This window comes from Canis lupus, chromosome 38 (assembly GCF_011100685.1).
Source record: "Canis lupus familiaris isolate Mischka breed German Shepherd chromosome 38, alternate assembly UU_Cfam_GSD_1.0, whole genome shotgun sequence".
Taxonomy (NCBI): Eukaryota; Metazoa; Chordata; class Mammalia; order Carnivora; family Canidae; genus Canis; species Canis lupus.
Genome location: NC_049259.1, coordinates 23876378 through 23901518, shown reverse-complemented (window position 1 = coordinate 23901518; position 25141 = coordinate 23876378). Strand labels below are relative to the sequence as shown.

General features: G+C 39.1%; 3 protein-coding genes across 3 annotated transcripts; all 3 read right to left on the bottom strand.

Moving 5' to 3' along the window:
* Positions 1-6309: 6309 nt before the first annotated feature.
* Positions 6310-7257, bottom strand: OR6K8 (olfactory receptor family 6 subfamily K member 8). Its single transcript, NM_001388894.1, is given in 1 exon segment — positions 6310-7257. A coding segment is annotated over 1 exon segment (948 nt).
* A 1914-nt stretch (positions 7258-9171) lies between these two features.
* On the bottom strand, positions 9172-13876 carry LOC607515 (olfactory receptor 6K3). The gene is made up of 2 exons (XM_038585939.1): positions 12906-13876; positions 9172-9316 (listed from the first exon to the last, which is right to left on the bottom strand). Exons 1-2 carry the CDS (start codon positions 13829-13831, stop codon positions 9172-9174), a joined length of 1071 nt encoding a protein of 356 aa, XP_038441867.1. The 5' UTR covers positions 13832-13876.
* A 78-nt stretch (positions 13877-13954) lies between these two features.
* Positions 13955-24808, bottom strand: OR6K4 (olfactory receptor family 6 subfamily K member 4). Its single transcript, XM_038585938.1, is given in 5 exon segments — positions 13955-14075; positions 18161-19032; positions 19090-19112; positions 19115-19139; positions 24785-24808. Coding segments are annotated over 5 exon segments (1065 nt in total).
* Positions 24809-25141: the final 333 nt, after the last annotated feature.

The following is a 25141-nucleotide window of genomic DNA, read 5'->3' as shown; positions in this document are numbered from 1 at the left end:
AAACCATTAGACTTTCCCCCACTGAACTCTCCTCTATCTAAAACTAGTGATTGTAAATCCAGTGCAAATGTTAATGGTGTTTGTGCTGAACAGCTGACTGTAAATCTCACTTGATTCCAGAAACATTGACTCTTGAAACATTTCAGAAATCAATCACAATGTTCATTTGTGGTTTTAAATCAACCACTTGAGCCTTGACCCCATTTCCTGGGGAATTTTAATATTTAAAATTTAGTCCTTGATACTAACTTGCCCTATAATATTTTTCATGCTAATTCCTCCTTGCTCAAAATCTTCTCAACAGTTATTCACAGTGTCTGCATGCACACTAGGGTTATCTATTCTTATGCAGGTGGATTATTCTTTCTCTAGATATCTTCAATTCCCCCAAATTAGTTAATTCACTGACCTTGCTGCTGTTGGCTTCCAAAGTCGGACAAACATAGATGAAGATTCTATATTTCCCTGCCCTGATGTGGCCATCAACCTCCCTTGCTCTCCTGCTATGTCCCTACCCTGAGTCTTCCATCTAAACTGTATTTCCTTCACCAGTCAGTGATATATATAGACCTGATGCTCCCTAGCGTTTCTCCCTACCCTCCCATTTGTGTGTATATGTGTATCTTTTCCTGATCATAACTAGAATGGGAAGATAGACTCTCTTGAGGATTTTACATAAACTAATTAAGATAAGAAAACAATTGTTCCCAGGATGGCTCCAATTAGGAAAAACAATTCAGCTTGGCAATTAGGAGAATCCCAGTTCTGGGGACAAATGAGAGAGTCTGGGAGACTGATGCATTGGAATAAATGTATTTTTAAAAACTTCCTTTTTCTGTAGTAATTCTGGTTAGATTGGCTGTTAATTGAATCAAAATGCTGAAAATCCAAGACTCAGATTTGAAAGAAGTTGATACAGCAGGGCATTTGTGGAACAGTGAAAAGTGAGATCTAAACTCCTGATTACTTATATCCAGGCCAAACTTAGGAAACAGCAGCCCTGCTTTTAAGCCATAAGATATTCCATTCTCTCTTTGAACTTCTCCTTCCTCGGGTCATGGGATAAGCTCTTCTTTAAAAAGTTCTAGTTTTGAGATGCCTGGGTGGCTCAGTGGTTGAGCGTCTGCCTTGCATGATCCTGGGATCCGGGATCAAGTCTCACGTTGGACTCCTTTGCAGGGAGCCTGCTTCTCCCTCTGCCTGTGTCTCTGCCTCTGTGTGTGTGTGTGTGTGTCTCTCATGAATAAATAGATAAAAGAAAAAAAGTTCTAGTTTTGTTATTGAAAACAACTATTGTAAACCCAAATCTGAATTTTAGGAAATTATATTTTCTTTTGGAATATTTCACGTGGAATATTTTAGCAGTTAAAAATATATTTTCCTAAAAATTCCATGTTCACATTGACAAGTTCAACTTGATGCTAACACTGCACTTCAAAAGATGACTGCTTACTGATTCTTACTTTATAATTAAACTACAATTTATACTTGTATCAGGAATGTTCTTTGCTTATCTGATCCCAAATTGACAAGTCATTCTCTTGGACTTTTCCTTATGGTTGCAAAATAGATCTCTAAATATCAAGCATCATTTGCATGCTCAGGGCAGAAAATTTTGTGACTGAGAGTCTATCAACAAAAGCTCTCCCAGAAATCCTAGCAAATTATTGCCAACATCTTGATGGTGAGAACCCCTTAACAGAGGTCAGCAAAGAATAATAGGTTTAGCAATGAGTCTTGCATTAAACAACTGAGTCAACAGTATCTGCCATATCCTTTCTCACCTTAAAATATTACTCTGAAAATTAAATTGAAATTTAAAATCCTACACAATTTTAAGCATTGTATTTATTTATAAGACTCCATGAAAGACATTGTTTATTACATAGAAACACTTTTACACTTGAAAACCAACAATGACATTTAATTCTGTTTCACCAGTTCCAAACTCAGGTAATGATTACCTTCAAATAGTATATGAAGTCATGTCTAAGAAACTTATATAGTTGCAGTCATTTGAGATTTATTGAAAAAAAAACTCACTATTTTCATAAATTATATGAAATTATAATATGAAAGTATATCTCATTTTTTAATATTTTGAAACATTACAACAACACTGAAATATGTAGTTACTTATTTAGTGGTTGAAATTTTATAAAACACAGGGCTCAATAGAAAAATTGGTGACACATAATATTTAAGAGTTAAAAAGAGCTGCTCTGGTTATTAAATATTAATAAATTATTAAACAAATTATTCCAGTGATTCTCAAATAAATGTAAGTCTGCATTTTGTTTTGTTTTGTCTGCTTAGACTGACAAAGAATACAATGAGTGATATACACTGCATGGAGTAATGTGTTGAAATATAAACCCTCAATATTGCTGGCTGTATAGATTTTTACAATATTTAGAATGGTGATTTGGAATTATCTATTTCATTTTTAAACCATGAATACCATCAAATATTGCAGCTATATTTCGGGAATCAATCTTACAATAATATTGCAATGTGCAAACTTGTATGTAGTTTTTCACTGTGGCCTTTTCTATGATTAAAAGTGATTAAAATAAACTCAAATTTGCAGCAAATAGACATTAAATAAGTAACAGATGGGACAACTATAACTATAATACAAAACATGCTGCAGTTATTTTATGTGGAAATAATAGATCTCTGTGCTGTGACTTGGAGAGACATAAATGTGTTATTAACTCAGAAAATGTAACACTAATGGCTGTGATCTGCTTTTGTAAAAGAAAAGGGATTATATCTGAATTTATATTGAAATTTATTTTTAATTTCCTTTGTTTTCATTCTTCCTCTATTTTTTCCTATACAGCTATTTTGTTTTGTTTAGCTTTAAGATATCTTTTGTATGTATGTTTTCTTGAAAGACATACATTTGCATTTTATGTACATGTACTTTTTGTTTATATCAATTGTATTGAATTGATTTCATTGCATTGCTGTTTTCTTCAGTCAGCATTATTTTTTTAGTTATTTATGTTTCTTTGTGTTCATTAAGTTTATAGTACCTAACACCTATATGACCCTCTGAAGTATTCACTCATCATATTTTAAGTATTTCTTTTCCCATACTAGGTCCCCGATTGCTACCAACTTCCCAACACCCAAACAACATCTTCACATATATTAATTTCTTTAGGACATATTCCTAGGGACAGGATTACTAGGACAAAATACACTTGAATTTAAGTTCTACCAGATTTTTCTGCAAAATATCTACACCAGTTTACATTCACAGCTGGGTATGTGTGTTTTTTTGTCTCTGCATCCCCTCCAACTCTGACCCTTAACAAAGAATTTAAGCATCACTTCATGTACTCAGGAGCCTTTTGCATTTATCATCTTTTAAATTACTTGTCTAGATCAGTTGCTGATTTTCTTTTTTTTTTTAAGATTTTATTTATTTATTCATGATAGTCACACAGAGAGAGACAGAGAGGCAGAGACACAGGCAGAGGGAGGAGCAGGCTCCATGCAGGGAGCCCGATGTGGGATTCAATCCCATGTCTCCAGGATCGCGCCCCAGGCCAAAGGCAGGCGCCAAACCGCTGCACTACCCAGGGATCCCAGTTGCTGATTTTCTTTAAGTTCTTTTTCTATTTTCTTGGTTTTTTAAAGAAGTCTTTTTCTTTAAGTATAAGGATTTTTCTCACTGAAAACAAACTAAATAATTATGCAATAAGGAATGATATTATGGCTTCAGACAAAGACACACCAGATTACCTAATATAGCAGTTTCTAGTTAGAAAGCATCGTAGAGAGTTCATATGAATTTTGTATTATGTTTGTACTAACACAAAACATTTTGCTTATGTACATACAGCAAGTAATAAGAATAAAAAAGGAGAATTTCTACAATGCCTCAATATGTTGTGCATATTTCTTATTTTCACATGGCTTGAAGAGCTTTTTTATTGAACTTTTATTCTACCTTAAAATATTTTTAATGTTCTAACTTTATTTTCAAGCACTGATCAAGTGCTAGGTGACTATAAGCCACAAAAATGATGAAGACAATGGTATAGAAAAGAGAATGTAACTTCCAAAGAATGGCTCTCCATATCTCTTCACCTCCCCTTCAACACCTAAATAATGTTTCTAAATAATCAAAAATTTCCTTAATGTGTAAAATTTCTTTTTTACACACACAGACACATTCACACACACACACAATCAGGTAGCATGGTTAAGTAACCACACCTTTGATGCAAGTAATCTTTCTGAAAATGATAGAATTAAAAAAAAAATTAAGAATACAATTCTAAAATACTTACAACCTAAAACAAGATCTTAAGATTCAAATAATAAGCACCAGTTACTAAATTTATGCCATCCCAGGCTGGTGCAATGACAAAATGCCCACAAGGCAGACATTAAAACAATAATCATTTAGTCTCATACTCATAAGTCTGTTCATCTGCTGCAACAAGATGAGTTAGGCTGGACTCCTGGCTCTCGGTTCTGGTTCTGGACTCTAGACACCAGGCTTCGGGCAGGTTGGGTTCAGGTCTGCTCCACATGTCTCTCATTCTCTGAACCGGAGACTCTCAGTGACATGGCCTCATGTGTCCAATGTTGCAAGAGAAGCAGCTACTGAGGACAAATCCAACTATAAAGGCACAGATTTGATCTCCATTGGCATCCCAATCATCAAATAAAGAAAAAGGCTGATCCAGTGTTGTGGGGCAGGAAAGTATACGGTACCCGCCATGAATCCACTCATTGCAAATTTGTGGAGTTATAATTCTGTTACAGGGGTGTGAAGAACCAGGACCAACTCAATTTACCATGGAAATTTATCACTCTATTATGGTCCAATTTCAACTTGTCAGTGATAGAATTGACAGCTCCACAGAATAAGCAGATTTCTTATTTAATCTATATCAACTGCTATTAGAGTTGTATTGAAAGTGCCACATTAATGCATTACCAGTGCAAACTTTATAAAAACAGTATCTTTACCAACAGCTATAAATATATCTGCACATTTTACTTTAATAAGTCAGCTTCTTGAAATTTATCTTGAAAAAGAAGTTCTTGAAAATGAAAAGAACTTTATGTGAAAAAATTACAGTTGCCATATTTATAAGAATGATGATAGTCAGGAAGCAATATAGAGGGTCAAAATAGAGAAATAACTTGTACATCCAATCAGTAAAATATTTTGTCATATTTAAGCTGATTGATATAAGTACTTTGTAGTAACATGGATAAATTTCAGCATATAATTTTGAGTTCTAAAATATTTATTACCAAGTCACATAGGTATTATATTAAAACCACTACATAAATTATATATTTTAGCTCTGATATGGTAGGGAAGATAGACGATTTCTTAAGAGAGATGAATTAAATCATCAATAAATTTCATTGACTATAAAGGTAGATAAATGCATTTATTATAATAAATCTTAACACTCTTGCACTGATCCTACATAAGATGGTAAGTTCCCACAGGTAGGGATCTGATTTTCTCAACTGCTCTTTATTGTAGTTAACATAATACCAAATGCAGTCCATGATGCTCCCGTTCGTGACAGCATCACATGCAGAGCACACACGTACACAGATCTCAGAATACCAGCAAGCCTGACAAGAAAGGAAACAAAGGTAGGGCATCAAGTCTACAATCTGGGTGCCGGGAACTCTCACTTATGCTTAATGTCCAGTAACTGCCTAAAAGAACTTGGACAAGTCATCTTAATGTCATGGGGAGTGAGCTACATGGGCTCCATCAGGTCACTGGGAGCTTTGTAAAGAGATGGCATTAAAAGGCAATACCTGTATGATTAATATTGATAAAATTAATCATTTTAAAGTAAAAGAGTAAATTAAAATCAATTAAAATCAAACAAAATGGGGTGTCTTGAGTGGCTTAGTCATTTAAGCATCCTACTCTTGGTTTTAGCTGGGATCATGATCTCGGGGTTGTGAGATTGAGTCCTGCATGGAGCTACGCACTGAGCAGGGAGCCTGCTTCTCTCCCCCTCTCTCTCCCCTTCTCTCTCTCTAAAAATATAAATAAACAAATACATAAAATCTTAAGCATCAAATAAGATGGGAGATACAAGAAAGAAAACAGTCCACTGATCCTAAAAAGTAAGGAGTGGAATTGGTATGTTTGTCATCTCTGTGAGTTCTCAGAGAACTTCATCAGTCTACCTACCAGCTCGTGGAGAAGAAATTTGGACTAATTGAGTAATTATTTTAAGTTCTACTGTCTGTGGGGCTGATATTTCATGAAAGCTCCATTTGTGTAGAGGACGCGTGTGTAAGTCACCTACCAGGTACATTAAACACCTTTTGAGGGCAAAGGAGTTTCTTAATAGCATCTTTCATATCCTTATTTCTCAGGCTGTATATAATGGGATTGAAAAAGGGGGAGAGGACAGAGAAGGTCAGAGCAATGGCAGCATCCCAGAATGGTGTATACGTGGCAGAGAATCTAAGATACATGAGGGCCACGCTGCCGAAAAATAGCAGGAAGACAGCAATGTGGGCGGCACAGGTGGAGAAGGCCTTTTTACGGCCCTCTGCAGAAGGGATGCCCAGGATCACGGTGACAATTCTGATGTAGGAAAGGGAAATGATCAGACCTGTTATCAGAATGGCCAGAGCATGAATCACATCTTGCACCAGGATCACAGAGGCATCAGTACAGGCTAAACGTAATAACGGTGTGAAGTCACAGAAGATCTGATGGATTTGGTTGGGGCCACAGAAGGGCAGAGTAGAAATCCACACAATCTCAGGTAGAAGGATGAGGAGACCAAAGATACAAGAGCCTGCAGAGAGCTGAGCACACAGCCGAGGGGTCATGATGGTCAGGTAGCGGAGTGGGTTGCAGATGGCCACGTACCTGTCAATGGCCATGACAGTCAGCAGGGCTCCTTCAGTGTTCCCAAGGGAATGGAAGAAGTACATCTGCAGGAGGCAGCCGGTCATGGAGATGGTCTTCTTCTCACTGATCAGGTTGGAGAGCATCTTGGGGATGGTGGCTGTGGTGTACCAGACCTCCAGGAAGGAGAAGGTGCTGATGAAGTTGTACATAGGGTTGTGGAGGCGGGCATCCATCCTGACCGCAAAGAAGATCAATAGATTCCCAACGACAACAAAGGCGTAGATGAAGAGTAAGGGGAAGAAGTACAGGAGGCCACCATCCTGGAGCTGGGGGAAGCCAGTGAAGACAAATTCCATCACTGCTGACAGATTTGCACCCTCCATGTGCCCAGCAGAGCTCCCTGTGAATGCAGGAGAGGTTATGCCCAATTAACAGAGAAGGGAATCAATACAGTATAACCCTAAATATTATTTCGGTGCCTGGTGCTTTGTGTTCCAACATTTCCCAGGTTCAAAATAACCAGTGACTTGCCTGTATCTGTGATCTTTTTATTTAGGACACAGCATAGCATAATGATTAACGAATAGCAGGGGTTCCAATCAAACATATGAGCCTGAATTCTCATCCTGCCACATATTATTTGGATGATAATGGGCCAGTTACACAATGTCTCCGAGGCTCAGCATCTCCTTCGGTAGCTGAAAACATATTAGTGCAACCAGAGTTGTGAGTATTAAATAAATTAATGTCTCAAAGTCCCTGGCATTGATGCTTAATGTCTGTTATCATTTCCTTCCTAGATCAGCTTTCTTAATATTAGCACCATTTTGTTCAGATCTTGTTCACTCCTCAACCATTTGCTGTGTGAATCCCCTCTTTACTGGCGCTTACAGAAGCCATTCTGTCCTGTGTGTCAGGGACATGATAACTGTAAAACAATGGAGAGTTTCAGTTATTATATTATGTCCATACTTTTGTGCCAGAAACTCCTGATTACTGCTCTTTGAAGATTTTCTCCCTTGGCTCTCATGAAACCCCACTCCAGCTGTTCCTAGACAGCTGTTCTAGGAACTGTTCCTGTTCCTAGACAGTAGCCTCCTCTCAGCTGTGTGTTATATCATTGTTTCCTAATTTTATGTATTATGGACCAATCTTCTCTGCTCATTCAGTACATGGCTATATACTGCAAGGTCCTGCTATGGACCCTAAGATCATGTTCCTCTACACTCCGTTGATGAACACATAGTTGTCAAACCTCTGTCTCCAGCACAGGTGTGTTTCCCAGACTTCAGACCCACATATCCGCCCCCCACCCCCCGCCACCTGCCACTCTCTCCCGCACTATGGTGGTTTTCATGGTTTGCTGCCACCTCCCTGGGATCGTTGGCTTTGTGAATGGCAACCCTCTTCTTGGAAGGCCTTCAGACTCACTTTTCTTCACTGGGAAACTCTTGGGATTCCTTCAGGTTTCGGCTCAGCCACTGCCTCCTATCAGAAGCCTCACGATTGCTGCTGTGCTCTCACCTCCTTCCCGACATTGATACACGTGTGCACACACATGCACACACACACATCTGGGTTCTACTCATGTGTCCTTCACGGGGCCCCTGCCATAAACCTTACCATGTTTCATTGCAATTCTTGTATCTGTTTCAATTCACTGTATTGTGAACGTCTATCAGGGCAGGATCAGCTTTTTGTCTTTCGTGCCCCCTAAGATGTATTAAGTACTTGAGAGTAGCTTCTTTTATAATGAATAGGTTTGGATAAGACTTGAAACCATCATTAAAGCCAGAAAAATCCAGAAGCAAGGCAGGTGGGAAGGAAAGCATAAACATTCGTATCTTAGAGCATCACACAGTCTAAATAACTGGTTATAATTTCTGATTGAAAATATGCAGAGCCCATAGCTCCAATGATGGAACTTTCTCAGAAGCCCTAGTGCAGGGCCCAAATTCAAGCCTTCTCAAATCTTCACTGAGTCTTTAGGGTGTGTTTCATCCCAAATATGGGAGGAATTGGATGCTTTCTCCCCCAGACCTCAGTGACGCTAGGCTTACCTCTGACAGATACAGGAGGGCTCTTCCTTCTCCCTGGGTCTCTGCATTTCCAAATGTCCTTTCACCCTCTCTTAGGACTTGTTATAGCCATCCTACAGAGGACACTAGAGGGGAAATGAGCTCCACTGAGGATGTATCCCCTGGTAAATAAGTAGAAATCAATCTTTTCTCTCATGGGGTCAATTATCAGAGCACCTCTGCACTATCTTCTCATTAGATCTCCAGGTCAAAGGGGATTCAGTGCTTCATGGAAGATTCACAGATCCTGGTGACCATTGCTACCGCCTTTTTCTTGTCATCATTATGATTTAACCGGTCAGTCTCCATCTTGGTATGGAATTGGGAGGGCTCCATACAAAGAACAGTTTGGGCAGACCTCATCCTTACAAAAACACAGATCACATAGGGTAGTGTTGAGGGTGATTTATTGGCATGGTAAGTATTGTGAATAAGTGAGTGAAGAAAAAGTAGAACAATTTTTGTGAAACCATGTCATTTGGGAAAATGAGCCAGTTCTAAAGAAGACGATGAAAGAATGCCCACTTTTTCCTTCCAACAACGTACATGGGGCTCTCCTTCAAATTATTCCTATTGATTTTGATGAACTCTTTAAATTTCCTATTTTTCTCCACAAAACATATGAAAGATTGGTGCATAGTTCTTGTATACCATTTTGTTTACTGGGTGTTGCAAACATTATAAAATAAAACAACATATAGATTAACTTTTTTTTCTATTCATCATTCTTATAGAAAATATCTTAGAGGGACACCTGGGTGGCTCAGTGGTTGACCGTCTGCCTTTGGCTCAGGGTGTGATGCTGGAGTCCCAGGATTGAGTCCCACATCAGGCTCCCTGCATGGAGCCTGCTTCTCCCTCTGCCTGTGTCTCTGCCTCTTTCTCCATGTCTCTCATAAATAAATAAATAAAATCTTTAAAAAAAAAAAAAAGAAAGAAAATATCTTAGAAGTTTCTTGATACAGTAGCATAACATTGGGGTTGTGTCCTTCATATGAATGTGGTCAGTGAGCATGACTCAAGGGTGTGCGGTGTTAGGAAAAAGGACCTCTCTCCTCATCCCTATCTAGTTATGGAATTTGACGACTTAAAATACTATATAAAAACAAATTTATATTAACTACCATTGTGTAAGTCACATTTATTTTTAACCATTGAAAATAATCAGGGAAAAAGAAATAATCAAGGAAGATCTTTTTCCTTCGTGTTTCTCTCCCCAGTGTAGTACTACTACAGGATTTCATCGCTAAGCAATATATTATATGCTCCTTTGAATATGCAAATTCATTTAATTTATCTATTTTCCCCCCATGGAAACTAATCTGTTTTTAGTATCAGTAACATTTGGTAAGTTTACTTTTCATATATAATCTGTGGTTCATCTGCTCACTGTTTCTAGAAATAAAATTATTTCTATGAGGAGATGCATAAATTGACAAGAAAGGAGAATGACTTAATTTGCTTTAAGAAAAAGAAATACTTAATTGGTCTGTTTTTGCCCTCATTCAGGTGTTAGGAAGCCTAGAGATTGAAAGGGCTGAATGACAATAATGCCCTCTTTTTAACCTAGCAGACCTGCCATCACTGAATCCTAGAGTTGCCCTAGTGTAATTCAAGTAAGCATCTCATTGGCAGATGGGCACCAGTGGCAGCATTACAGAAGGACATATTTGCACAGTCTCTTTATTCCCTAATTCCAATAAGTTTGTTGCTTTTAGAACACTCTTCCTCCCCACTCTTGTTTTAAATGCACCACAGGAAAAGTGTAAATCATTGAGCTATATAAACACTAAGTGACACTTGGAGAAATCAATACCCTTTTATTTTTTATTATTTATTATTTTTTATTTTTTTTATCAATAACCTTTTAGATTAACAGAATCATTTCTAAATCTTTTGGTTTGTTTTCCTTCGGTATGGGAAGTTATATAATACTCAATTGACAACAGTGAGTGTCCGTATGTGGGAGCATAACTTGAATACGTTACGCATCCTCCACGGTCTTTCTGTAGATTCTCCAGCTCCCGTGGTACATTGGTCTCCCCAACACCTGCTGCAGACTTAGGAATGCTGACCTAATGATGTGAATGCTGGTTGCCATGGAGCAGGAATACAAATTTTCTGGAGAGACTACCATGAAACCATGAAGCACAAGCCTTAGTCTATGTAGAGGTCTTGCTGGATAATTTTTTGTTTCCTTATCGACCTTTGTTTGTTTTCTTTACTTTTGATGATTATGACTCATGTTCAAAGTCACTGCGTACAGCTTAGGGTGCCGTGTAGAAATGAATTTTCTCTGTTGCTTGTGGAATCCTAAACTCAGACTTTTGAAGCAAAGATGTTCCAGCTTTACTTAACATCCCATCCACCAAAAGACAGGGATGAATAGGTAAACCCATCATTTGATGAACAGAAACATTCTAGGGATCTGTTAAGGAACATGTATTTACAGGCCCCAAAATGCATTTAACAAAATCCAGGTTTTGGTTGGAAATCCAGGTTAAATCCAACAGTTTTATCAAAAAGATTACTTCAAAATATTTCCTAAATAGGTCCTTCCCTTGCCTGTATTGAACTCCCTCAAATTTTGCTTCGTGTGTATTATGACTTTAAGAGAGTATTTACATTTTGTCTATTGAAATCACCTTTCTTTCTTTCTCACGACTTACATAGCTGTTGGATTTGTGTTTTTTTGTTTGTTTGTTTTTTATGGGTTTTTTGTTTGTTTGGTTTTTTTTGTTTGTTTCTTTTTGTTGTTGTTGTTGTTGTTGTTGTTTTCCAGAAGAATGAGTGTGATGTATGCTGGGAGGATGGTTTTGTGTTCTGTGTGTCTTTTGGGTTTAGAGAAATTAATACGAACTTGGTTTTGGTTGTTTTGTTGGACTATTGAGGAAGACAATTTAAACATGTAGGATAAAATTCCTATTTTCATACCAAAATTTGTACTTGTGTTTTATAAAGATAATTATAATGGGCGTGCATAAATGATGGAAACTTAAGGCAATAGTATTGGATATAGCAAAAAGAGGAAAATTTTTAGAACTTTTGGTTAAGAAGTCAAATGAATTGTTTGTTATTTAAAACTGCCATTTGATGGATGAAAGACTTTTCTGCTAAAGGAAATAAAGATGCTTAGCCCTGGGAGGCAAGCAATGATGAAGATCCTTATCTGTGTGTATCTGTGTGCACTGAAGTGTTTTCGTGTAAATAATGTCCCGCAAAGGACTTTTCTTTTTTTTTTTTTTTTCAAAGGACTTTTCTTATGAACAAGTCTGGCAATAATTTAGTCTTACTAAATGTAGATGCCTATTATTCTAATGAAGAGCTAATTACACAACTAAAAATATAGTTTTCTTCCTTAACTATTATTTTCCCTTTTTTAAACAAGCCATCTGCTTCCCAACAAACCTAATCAGATCACTCATGATCTGCAATGAAATAGAAAACTTTCCTGAGGTGTAATACCTGAAGCATGCAGCTGGCTTCTGAAGTTTGTCTTTAGTTACAACTTTTCACAAGAAAGCAAGCAAGGCTTTCAACCCCATAATAAAACTCTTGACCATATAAACATCAGGTGTTATAGCTAGGACAGATGCGTTTTCGTAGCTATAAGGGAAAGTAATCAGGAGAACAGACAGAAAGTTCAGTGTGACAAAGAACTAGATATAGTTTCATTTTTTAATCTGTTAGAGAAACATTAAAACAGTGGAAGTGGAGCTGCTGCTCAGAATGAACTTCCAGACATGCTCGATGCTTTCCGAAGATGGACGAGTTTTCTATTTTTTTTTTAAGATTTATTTATTTATTTATGATAGACAGAGAGAGAGACAGACAGACAGATACAGGCAGAGGGAGAAGCAGGCTCCATGCACCGGGAGCCTGACGTGGGACTCGATCCCGGGACTCCAGGATCGCGCCTTGGGCCAAAGGCAGGCGCCAAACCACTGAGCCACCCAGGGATCCCCTGGACGAGTTTTCTAATTGCATTCTTCATGTCCTTGTTTCTCAGACTATAAATGATGGGGTGGAAGAATGGAGCAAGGACAGTAAACATCAGTGCAATGGCTGTGTCCAAAGCTGGGGGGTAGGTGGCATTGAAACGCAAGTACATGAGGGACACACTGCCAAAGAAAATCAGGAAGACAGTGAGATGGCCCCCACAGGTAGAAAAGGCCTTCTGCCGACCCTCAGCAGAGGGGATCCTCAGGATCACAGAGACGATTCTGATGTAGGATAGGGCAATGATTAGGATGGTGATGATGATGGCCACAGCGTGGATCACATCTTCAACCAGAATCACGGACGCGTTTGTACAGGCCAGCCTCAGCACTGGCACCAAGTCACAGAAGATCTGATGGATTTGGTTGGGCCCACAGAAGGGCAGTGTGGAAATCGTTACAATCTCAGGAAGTAGGATGAGGAAGCCAAAGATGCAGGAGCCTGCAGACAGCTGAGCACACAGCCGGGGGGTCATGATCATCTGGTAGCGGAGAGGGTTGCAGATGGCCACGTACCTGTCAATGGCCATAGTGATCAGCAAGATCGCCTCTGAATTCCCAAGGGAATGGAAGAAGTACATCTGCAGGAGGCAGCCGGTCATGGAGATGGTTTTCTTCTCACTGACCAGGTTGGAGAGCATCTTGGGGATGGTGGCTGTGGTGTACCAGACCTCCAGGAAGGAGAAGGTGCTGATGAAGTTGTACATGGGGTTGTGGAGGCGGACATCCATCCTGACCGCAAAGAAGATCAATAGATTCCCAACGACAACAAAGGTGTAGATGAAGAGTAAGGGGAAGAAGTACAGGAGGCCACCATCCTGGAGCTGGGGGAAGCCAGTGAAGACAAATTCCGTCACTGCTGACAGGTTTGCACCCTCCATGTGCCCAGCAGAGCTCCCTGTGAATGCAGGAGAGGGCACATACCAGCTCAAGGGGAGGAGGAGAAGAAAGGATGATGTACAGCTAAATAACTCCAATGCATAACAGGATAGAACTGGAAATTTTTATTTTTTCCTGATGCCACATGCTTGTGCATATTGATTAATATTTGACATGTTTTCTAACTCCTTCAGAGGCACAATCACAGTGATAGTACAGCTGTGTTCAGCTTCACCTGTAATACAACTATGGGAATTTTTAAGTTACACACAATACAACTATGGGAATTTTGTAAGTTACACACAATTACTATATTATGATCTAATAATTCAAAATATATGTGTATATTATAATGAATTTTAGAAGTAAGGGACAAGAATAAAAATAAACACAATAGAAATTGTATTATTATTTTTTCTTTCTACCCCAATGAACATTCTTGCACATTCTTCCTTGGAGCTTTCTGTTCTAGGGGATTGGAATGTAGACCAGTAGTCTACACTGAAACCCCAATCGAGTCTCTTACTACCTACCCGTCTTTTGGCAAATTACTTAATCTTTTAGGCTCAAGTACTCATTTGCAAAATGAGATTACAATAGTATCTATCTAATAGGGAATCTGTAGGATTAAGTAAATATATTCACAGGACTTAATCACTGCTTAACAGGCAGCTTCTTGGACAGGTGGTAAATTCCAACTCCCCACACCTTTCGTTCTCCTACAGCATGGCTGCGCGCTTGCTCCCCCACTTCTGCACTGAAGCTCTTCCAACCAAGCTCAGCATCGCCCTGCCTGCCCATGTTAATGGAGACTCTGTTGTCATCTGGCTCTGGACATAGTTCATCCCTTTACCTGAGGCTTTCCTCCTCCACTTCTAGGATTCCATCTCTAAGAGTAAGGGACATGAATAAAAATAAACAGAAGTTACATTACATATTCCCAATGGCTCTCAGAAGTGGTTCTGGTTTTGTCTTTTTGTTTTGTTTCACTTGTTTTCATTCATTCTATCATCCTTACTCTTCTCTTCTCTCTCCCACTAACTGTTCTCCAAGTGCTCACTTCCTGCATCCACTCTGTTCTCAATAATTCTATTTGCTCCTGTGGTGATCTCATCCACTGACAAGATCTCAATTATTACTACTTGCAGATGTTTTTCTCCAGCCAACTCTCTTTCATGAGCTCTAAGCCCACACATCTGACTCCAAACTTGCTCCGGCTTCTCCTCCTAGCATCCCCAGTGCCGTTCCCCCAGAGTGCCCTCATGCACACTGCTTTGCGGGATCACCATAGCTCCTGTGTGTATCATGTCCTCGGACTGTAGGATAGCCATTCCCCCTCTGCTTACAAAAAATAATGCTTAATACTGGTCATGTTTCTGCATGCTCCCCACCCCTTATAAACCCCGTGACTTAGCTTTTCTATGCCTTTAATTCCTCTCTTGCAAGGTGGAGAAAATATTAATACCGGCACATAATGTTCAAAGAACGGGAGACCCTGTATAATAGCAATAACAGCATTCTAGAGTGCGGTGGGGTATCAAGTCACTTACTGCACAAGCAATGCCCAAAGCACGAGCTATACTTCCTACCTAATGCTCTAAAGAGGTAAGATTATCCCCACTTTACAGATGAAAAGACATGAGCACAGACAGATGAAACACTTGGCCCAGGGATTCTCAGCTGCAGTCAGAATGTAAATCCATGCTCTGTAACCTCTAGTGATGCGTTTCAACCCAGACACTTGGCTGCCTCTACTGATTTGTGGGACATCCTTTCAATGCCTTAAATAGTGTCAGGAATATAGTAAACACTCCAGAATGTTGGGCACTATGACCCTGGGGTTTCTGTCATGTATGTATCACGTTTGATAATAATTACCGACTACTTGTTTTGTCTTCTTTAGACAGGGTTCCTCCTTCAGGGCAGTAAACTAAAAGAGGGTTGGCATGCAAAAGATGGTTGGTGTCAAGTAAATTAACCTGGAGCCAAGCTACTGGGTGCAGTGATCATTTAGCCCACAAGACAGCCATGGACAGGGAACAAAGAAAATTAAGGACTGTTTGGAAAGGGAAGTATGACAATCCACTTTGAGTAAGAGTCCTAATCAAGTCTGGAAAAAATGACGTCTCAAAAGACGGCATCATAATGGAGTATCCGGCTTCACATACATGTGTACCCAGCACAGTCTCCCCCATATGTGCCTTTGCACCTTAGCAACATTTGAAGCTTTTGAGTCCTCAGGTTATGACGTTCTTATTCTTACACATAGTGAGTGAATTCTTTCTCGAGACTTGGCCTTCTGCACTCACCTCTACCAAAGACCACAGGGACTCCTCTGTCTGTCTGGGTCTCTGCGTCCTTGATATCCCTCCAGCCCTCCACAGGGGGACTTACAGCTACTTTCACAGATATCCCAGGGAATAGCAAGGAGGGAAGTGGGCGCCATAGGGGATTCCTGCCTTGCACCACAGTGGAAAGGATCACTTTTCCTCATGGAGTTAATTAGCAGAAAGATCCTCACTGTACTCTTCTCTCATTAGATTTTAGGATCAACGTATTTTTTTTTTTTTGTATTTGTACTTATCACTCCGAACTTTGCAAACTACTTTCTCCAGCAAAGTGCTTATGGCCCCAAGTATGTGTGTCTACCAGGACGCCACACAAAGAGCACATTTGTGGCAGTGCTGCTCTTCTAACATGGATACATGTGCGGAAAGTCTCAAAAGAAATGTACTGACACCGGAAAAACTTGAGAAAATATTTAACAGAAAATAAGATCTTTTCATAACAGACATGTCATTGGGATTTTGTGCCAATACTGAAGTGTGAGGACAATGCCATTTTTTCTCATGCCACAAATGCATGTATCTCTCTTACCCTAAACAATTCACATTGGTCCTACTAACCTCTCCATTGAAAAAGTCTCACAGGATTTTTTCTGTACTCCATGTGCTCAATACACTGCTCTGTTGAAAACTCAAAAGTATTTTTCTTCCTTCTCCTCCTATCCTTCTTCTTTTTCTCTTTCTCCACTGTGTCTTCCTTCTTCTTCTTCTTCTTCTTCTTCTTCTTCTTCTTCTTCTTCTTCTTCTTCTTCTTCTTCTTCTTCCTCTCTTCTTCTCTTTTTCTTCATCTAGTTGTTTTTATCATGTAATCTTCTTGGAAATATGTATCAGACTTTGGATGGGAAGACATGCTTTCTTTCTCTCTTGAGTTTTGTCTAATATGTCTTCCTGTGACTTGGGGGCCTATTTTCCTTGTCTAACTTCTTATAATATTTTTTCTTGAAATTAAAAAATAGTAAGCCATGGGAATAAAAGACATAGCATAGGGAACATAGTCAATGGTGCTGTAATAGTGTTGCATGGTGACAGATGGTGGCGACATTTGTGGGGAGCACAGCATGATACACAAAGAAGTTGAACCACTATATTGTACGCCTGAAACTACTATAATATTGTGCATCAATTATACTCAAGCTAAAGAAGAAAATCACATGAGGGGATCTGAAAAAAATTTTAATTGGCAAAATTGCATTTCCAATGATTTAACACAGTGTGGAAAAGTCTATTTCACTTTTAACGACTTTATTGAGATATAATTTGTATACAAAGAACATATTTAATGTGTACAGTGTGATGAGTATGAACATATACAAACACCATATACAATCACCATAGTGATGGTAATAGGTGTATCCAATGCCTCCCAGGGTTGCTTCATGTTTAAGGTAACAAATATGAAATTTAACCTCTTCAATAGATCTTACCACTATGTTTTGCAATCTGCAGTTGTTACTAATGCCTTTGTAATAATAATAAGGATAATATAATAATAATAATAATACTTATATAGTAACAATAAAATTGTTTACAAGATCTATTTTAATGATTTAAACATTATATTTCCTTTCTATTATCTATCCATTTATGCTAGTCAAAACAAAAAGTCCATGATACATGAAATGTGTATAAATAAACATGTACATGGGGAGATGGGAATAAATAGAAACTATCAGTGTAACATTGAATTAGTTATATGTTAATTTTATGATTTAGTATGTCAGAGTAACATCTAAAGTGAGAGGTGCCTAAGAACTAGCATCAACTTGCTAGTTGCATTAAACACTTTCTGAAGGCAGAGAAGCTTCTTTAAAAAAAAACAAGAAAAGATTATATCTACTTATTTGAGAGAGAGAGAGAACCCAAATGGGAGTAGAGGAGGGGCAAAAGGAGATGAAGAAACAGGCTCTTGCCCAGCAGGGAGGCTCAATCCCAGGACCCTGAGATCATGACCTGAGCCAAAGTCAGACACTTAACCAACTAAGCCACCCAGGTGATCCAGAAAAGAGAAGCTTCTTAATAGCAATCTTCATATCCTTGTTTCTCAAGCTATAAATGATAGGGTTGAAAAAGGGAGCAAGAACGGCAAACATCAATGCAATGACTGTGTCCAAAGTTGGTGGGAAAGTGGCAGAGAAACGCAGGTACATGAGGGAGACACTGCCATAGAACATCAGAAAGACACCAAGATGAGATGCACAGGTAGAAAAGGCCTTCTGGCGGCCTTCAACAGAAGGGATCCTCAGGATCACAGTGATGATTCCGATATAAGAGAGAGCAATGATCAGTACAGCGATGATGATGGCCACAGCATGGATCACATCCTCAATCAGAATCATGGACGTGTCTGTACAGGCCAAGCGTAGCACAGGTTCAAAGTCACAGAATATCTGATGGATTTGGTTGGGCCCACAGAAAGGCAGTGTGGAAATCCATGCAATCTCTGGGAGTAACACAAGAAAGCCAAAGATGCAAGAGCCCGCAGAGAGCTGAGCACACAGCCGGGGGGTCATAATGGTTGGGTAGCGGAGAGGGTTGCAGATAGCAACGTACCTGTCAATGGCCATGGTGGTTAACAAAATCCCCTCTGAATTTCCAAGAGAATGGAAGAAGTACATCTGCAGGAGGCAGCCAGTCATGGAGATGGTCCTCTTCTCACTGATGAGGTTGGAGAGCATCTTGGGGATGGTGGCTGTGGTGTACCAGACCTCCAAGAAGGAGAAGGTGCTTATGAAATTGTACATAGGATTGTGGAGGTGGGCATCCATCCTGACCGCAAAAAATACAGTGAGATTCCCAACAATGATAAATGTGTAGATGATGAACAAAGGAATGAAGAGGAGGAGGCTACCATCTTCAAACTTGGGGAAGCCAGAGAAGAGAAATTCTGTCACCATAGAAGTTTGGTTAGCTCCTACCATGGTCTCAATGGCCTTAATTTTATGGGTAGAAAGACACAGCTCACTCCCTAGATGAAATATAAAGAGTTAGATCTCTTGGCTCATGTAAGAGTCAAAGAAAGAAATGCTTTAGGTAGATGATTTAACTCCATCACTCTTGGGTTAATTAAGCAGATATCCATTTAGTGTCCATTATGGGCCAAGCACAACTATAGGTTTATTGAATTCAGTAATGAAGAAAGTACTCTGTTTTCATGGAGCTTATATTCCAACAAAGAAGACAAATAATAGTAAACAAGCTATTAATAATGTCATGTTTAAAAACTATACTAACTAAAATAAAGTAGGATATTAAGGATACTAATAATCATTGCTTTTTATAAGAATTCCCCAAGTCATTTTGAATCCATACCAGATAAATTCTCTAATGTTTCCTGACTATGGATTAGACAATTACAATTTTTAGTTTCCTTTCTACATAGTTACTGTAAAGTTGTATTCTGCATTTTCTGGAAAATCCCCAGTTTTTAGTATTATGTTCCTTTTCCAGACCAGAGAAGAGTAAGGTTAGAGAAGAAGGTAAGGTTTGTAGGCAAATCTATCAAGCCGAAGCTATGGTAGGAAACTATTCCCAGGATCAGAAAAGATAGAACTAGCACAGAGGGAAGGGACGTGTGAGAAACTGCGCTTTAGTGGGTTCTGGAAAAACAAAGAAAGTCCGGTGGATGAACTGGGAGTTCTCTCTTTAGAACCTAGTTCTTGAAATCTTTCAATCAGGCTTCTAAATGTCAGTCCATTAGAGATATTGGAAAGAAGCCAAGAATCTTAATGAAATAGCTAAGTGTCTCCACACAGATCATTTATACCTTGATGAAGACCATCAAGGAATGAGAAAGTGAAGGCCAAAATGTGAGAGTCCAACACAATTTGGGTCCCTTGAAAGTGACATGAAGCATGAAGAGGTCTCTAAAGGTAGTCCATGGAAACTCATCAGGTGCATCAGGATCTAGTCCCCTGACAACTCAGAAACCTGATCTAACAGAGAAGAATCAATTAAAGAGAAATGTTGAGAACACCAAGGAATCTGAAAGATAAGTTCTCTTTGGAAATAATGTAGAGCCATGTAAAAATGAGCTCCTCATATGATTAAATTAGATCACTTGATTATGCTTTATGCCAATATTCCCTGGAAAACACAGCCAAATATTTCCCCTGAGCTGATACTATTAGAAAATTACTTATAAGCAGAATTTATGTAAAGCCTATAACTTTATTGAAGAATGGCATTTGAAATTCCAAGTTAACATGAGGCATTTAAAATATAAATGGAGACAAAGAAAAATATTTGACTCATTCTGAGATTTTTCAGAGATCTCATTACAAAACTGAATATATATCTTGAGAAAGTCCTTTTAAGAACTGCTTTATATAGACTAAATTTTGTAAACAGCAGTTCATCAGCTTCTAGCAAAACAAGGGCCCACAAAGTATTAAGAAATATTGATTATTACATGTATACATGTAAACCCTTCAGGTTTTCATAGAATAAGATTATTGTAAATGTCATTATACAGATATCAATTGTCATTAATTTTTTCTGCTGGCTATAGGACATTTGTTTCATGAATATGCATATAAATGAATGTATACACTATATGTTATATATAATACAGAGATTCGTTCAATGCAATCTCAATTAATATCCAGGTAGGGTTTTTTAATAGATATTAAGAAGCTAGTTCTAAAATAAATATATTAAAAGATAATGGACTAGGCAAAGCATCTTGAAAAAAGAGAACAGATTTGGAGGACAGAACTGCTGATATACATGTCCAGATTCACTGTAACGCTAAAAAAAAGTCAAGACACATTGATCAATAGAGCCAAGTAGAGTACAAAAATAGGCACTCATATATACAGCCAAGCAATTCAACAGAGAGAAAACAGTATTTTTGGCAAATGACACCAGGAAAACTGGAAACAAATGTGCTTTTAAAAAATCTTGTATCATACATGAGAATTCATACAAAATGGATCATAGACCTAAATGTAAAACCAAAACGATAAAAGATCTCCCAGGAAATAGAAAAATCTTCATGACCTTCAGTTCAACAAAAATGTATATGCTATGGCATCAAAAGCACAGTATGTAAAAGAAAAAACTGCTAAATTGAACTTCACCAATTTTGATTGCTCTGCAAATTTCACTGTTAAGAGAATGAAAAGAGAAGCCATTCTGGGAGAAAATGTTTGTGACTGCGTATCCAGTAAAAGACACCTCCAGAATACACGCAAACTCAAAACTCTTAAAACCATGATAAGGTACATCAGCATAATGCATCTATGAGAACAATCACATTTTTTTTTTTTTACAAAACAGCTGGCAATGCCAAGTGCTCGTGAGAATATGCAGCAACTTGATGTCTCCTATAGTGCTGGCGGGCATATTTACCCAAAAGAAGTGAAAGTTTATATCACTAAATTCTACACCTGAAATCAATTTTACCATATACATTCCTAAGTAGAATTTAAATAAAAACTTGGGGAAAATAATGAAAGTTTATGATCACACCAAAACCTGTAAACAAATATTTATAGTGGTGGCTTTATTTATAAAACTGTAAACAGCCCAAATGGCCTCCAGCTGGTAAATGGATCCATGAACTTGGTACATCCATGTAACGAACTATCACTCAACAGTGAGAGTGAACAGTATACACACAAGGCGGGTTAATCTCAAATGCATTGTGTTAAGAGAAAGAAGCCAAAGGCTACATGGTGTAAGATTCCATTTATAGGACTGTTGTGGACTGAATGTTTTTACTTCATGCTGCTCACATCCTCACGTTGAAACCTTACCTCCCAATATGATGGCTCTAGGAGATGGAGCTTTGGGGAGCTGAGCTGATAAGAATTAGATGAGCTCATGGGTGGCATTAGTACCCTTCTAAGAGTCTGGAGAGAACTTGCTCCTCTCTGTCATCTGCCACATGGGGATACAGAGAGAAGCAGTCACCTACAAACCACACACCAAGTCTTCCTGACCTGGACCTCAGGCTCCCAGGCTGCAAAAGTGCTAGATATAAACGTATGTTGTTTAAGCCACTCTGTCCATCATAATTCTCTTCTAGCAGACTGAGTGAACGAAGATAGAAACCCATACCAAGAAGTAAGGGTACTACTCTAATGAATACCTAAAAACGTGGAAGCAGCCTTGGAACTGGGCAATAGGCAGAGGCTGGAAGAGTTTAAGAGAAAGCATTCTGTGTCTAAGAAAAGCTCAGTCCCAGGTGGATGGAATGTTGTAGTGACTCACATCTGTAGGACGATCATCAATAGTAACTTTGGCTCATCACTCTACGCTCGCCAAACCCAACACCAAGGAGATCAGGAGAGCGGAGCTGGCCTGAGGAAGCCCTTTGGAAAAGACTTGCCCTTCTTGGTCTTCTGGACCCTGTAAAGCTTAGAACAGGTGAGTGGAGGAGCTTGGAGAAACCCAGGAAAGGATGAGGACCAGGAATGTTAGGCTGGCCCAAGACCCAAGGGGCTGGAATCAGCTTGTGGTTGAGAAAGGGAAGACATTTAAGTTTATGCAAAAGTTTTTGAATAAAGGACTTAAGAGTCCAAGGCATAGGAATAAAATAATAAGGGAACAGACTCTCTCTCCTATCTACCCTCCACCTCTAAAATATATACGCACTAAGGAGTCTGGCTGAAAACCTCTATGATTTTCAGACTGATTGCGGGCGATTACAATGGCTTTCCCTGGCAGGTCCCCTAGAAAAGTTGCCCCCTACCCCCTAGCACCTGGTTGCAGCTCATGTCCTGCAGCCTCTAAAAGAGTTGCAGCAAGGACTAGGGCTCTTCTGGTCTTTCATGCCCTTTGCATGTCTCCAGTCACCCCAGCAAATGCACGCCTACATCGCTAGTTGCAGCCTTGGGCCAAAGTCCTCTTCTGAGGCTACTTTAGGGGATGAGGGAGAGAAACCCTGGTGTCATTTCTCCCTGCTCTAACTTTGTCCACTCTGTATCCTCCTCTCCAACTCAGGGTCCATGAAATTGCTGGAGACTTTGGTTCAGGGGTCCTTTGACAGTGAAATGACCCTCACGTCTGCACTGATGCATCTGACACTTGATCAGGGCTATTTCTCAGGGGATATGATGTGGGGGAGGGAGAGGGGCTTTCTCTGTTTCAGCCTTTTGCTCAGACTATCATAGTAGGTGATTCTCACAGTACGTGTTCGAAAGCTTCGTGGTTACATTTATTTCGGCTCAGGGTTGTTTCAATCCGCTACTCTGACATGCGGTAATTCAATTCTCTCTTAACTCAGCTGAACTCCTGACACACACAAGGAGATTCAGGGAAGGGGCAGAGCAGGTTCGTACTATCTCCATTTGCAAATCAGTGTAAAGATGTCTGCATCTTTTGGGGTATTTCAAACCCCAAAGCAGTCGGAGTTACTGTCTTACTGTGATTCTGTCATCTCTACTTATTTCCCCTAAGTGAGTGCTGTTAATCTTTTTAATAGAATCTGGGTGCTTATGTTTTAGCAAAATCGGTGTTATACTTTACAGAAATTAATGTGCCAATTCGAAGTTTATCCATTGGAGACTGGAAGGAGAGAAATGAGCTGACCCAGTCCCACCACGAGAAAGGACGGTGAATATAAAAATTAGCCCCGGCAAGGGGTATAGACTGAATGTTTTTACTTCAGTTCAATTGGACCAATTGGATTCCAATTCCTTGGAATAAGATTTTCAGGAATCAGCTCCTTAGATGTATAGATGTATCTGACCCCTTTATTCATGATCTTATTTGGTTTATATTCACATGACTGGGAACAGAGATCGGTATGTAAAGTGGTGTCCTCGTGGATCAGAATTAATTTAGAAAAATCCTGAGGCTGTGAAATCAGAGGAACAATATCATTGCTAGGGTACAAGTCTTATTATTCCATTATCAGAGCACAGACAAAACAGAGCATCATCACTCATTTTTAATCCTACAAGTGTATCTCCTCTTCCAAGACTAATTCTATGCAGCCATTCATGGAATCTAGAACATGTCCCCAAATACTGTGATTTAAGTCAATAGAAGGAGCACAAGCTAAATGTCCTTTTCTTCTACCCAGTAGGCAATTCACGTTCACCTTGACTCAGGGCAAGCCTGCACCTTGGACACACACGCTTCTCCTCTTACCTCCAGCAGAGACGAAGGGGATCCTTTCCTGGGTTTACGTGGCTGAAGTCCCTCCAGTTCATCCGGTGGACCACTGAGTCTGTTTCTAAAGCCTTCTTGGGTAGATTTCTCTACTGGAGATTTCCCTGATGACCAGAGAAAAACCTCAGTTCCATTCCCCCACAGATTAATTAGTGGGACCTCCTCTTCTGATCTTCCCTCGTTAGTTCTCCTTAGTGAGAACAACTCCAAAAGTCCTTTGAAAGTATGAGTCTCCTTTGGCATTTGCTCAGAATAAATAGATTATGTGAATACATATTTTTCCTGTTTTATTGAAAAAAAGTTGACATTCATCACTGTATAAGTTTAAGACATACGGCGTGATGGTTTGATTTGCATCTATTATGAAATGATTACAATAGGTTCAGTTAGGACCCACCTTCCCATGTAGATATAATGCAAAGAAGGAAAAAGGAAAAAATGTTCTCCCTGTGACAAGAAGTCTTAGAATTTCCTCTTTCCTATATACCATACAACAGTGTCAGCTCTGATCGTCATGTTGTGCATTACATCCCAAGGACTTATTTAGATTATAATTGGAAGTTTATACCATTTGACCACCTTCCTTCAGGTTCCCCTCTCCTCTCCATCACTTCTACCAGAGTCAGATCTCTTTCTATGAGTTTTTTTTTTAAGATTCCACATATAAGTGAAATCATATAGTATTTGTCTTTCTCTGATGTATTTCACTTAGCATAATGCCCTCAAGGTCCATCCATGTTGTGACAAATGGTAGATTTCCTCTTTTCGTGGCTGAGTAATATTCCACTAGATATATAGATCTATAGCTAGAATATATGTAGATCTATAATGGAATATTACATATATATC

What these genes read in the sequence shown, in the direction of transcription:
- LOC607515 (XM_038585939.1), bottom strand. Translation starts at nt 13,831, where the DNA reads ATGGAGGGTGCAAACCTGTCAGCAGTGACGGAATTTGTCTTCACTGGC. An exon ending in CTCGTCCAGGGGATCCCTGG is followed by an intron (nt 9,317 to 12,905) that starts GTGGCTCAGTGG and finishes TGTTTTTGTAAG; the next exon opens with GATGAGGTCTGCCCAAACTG.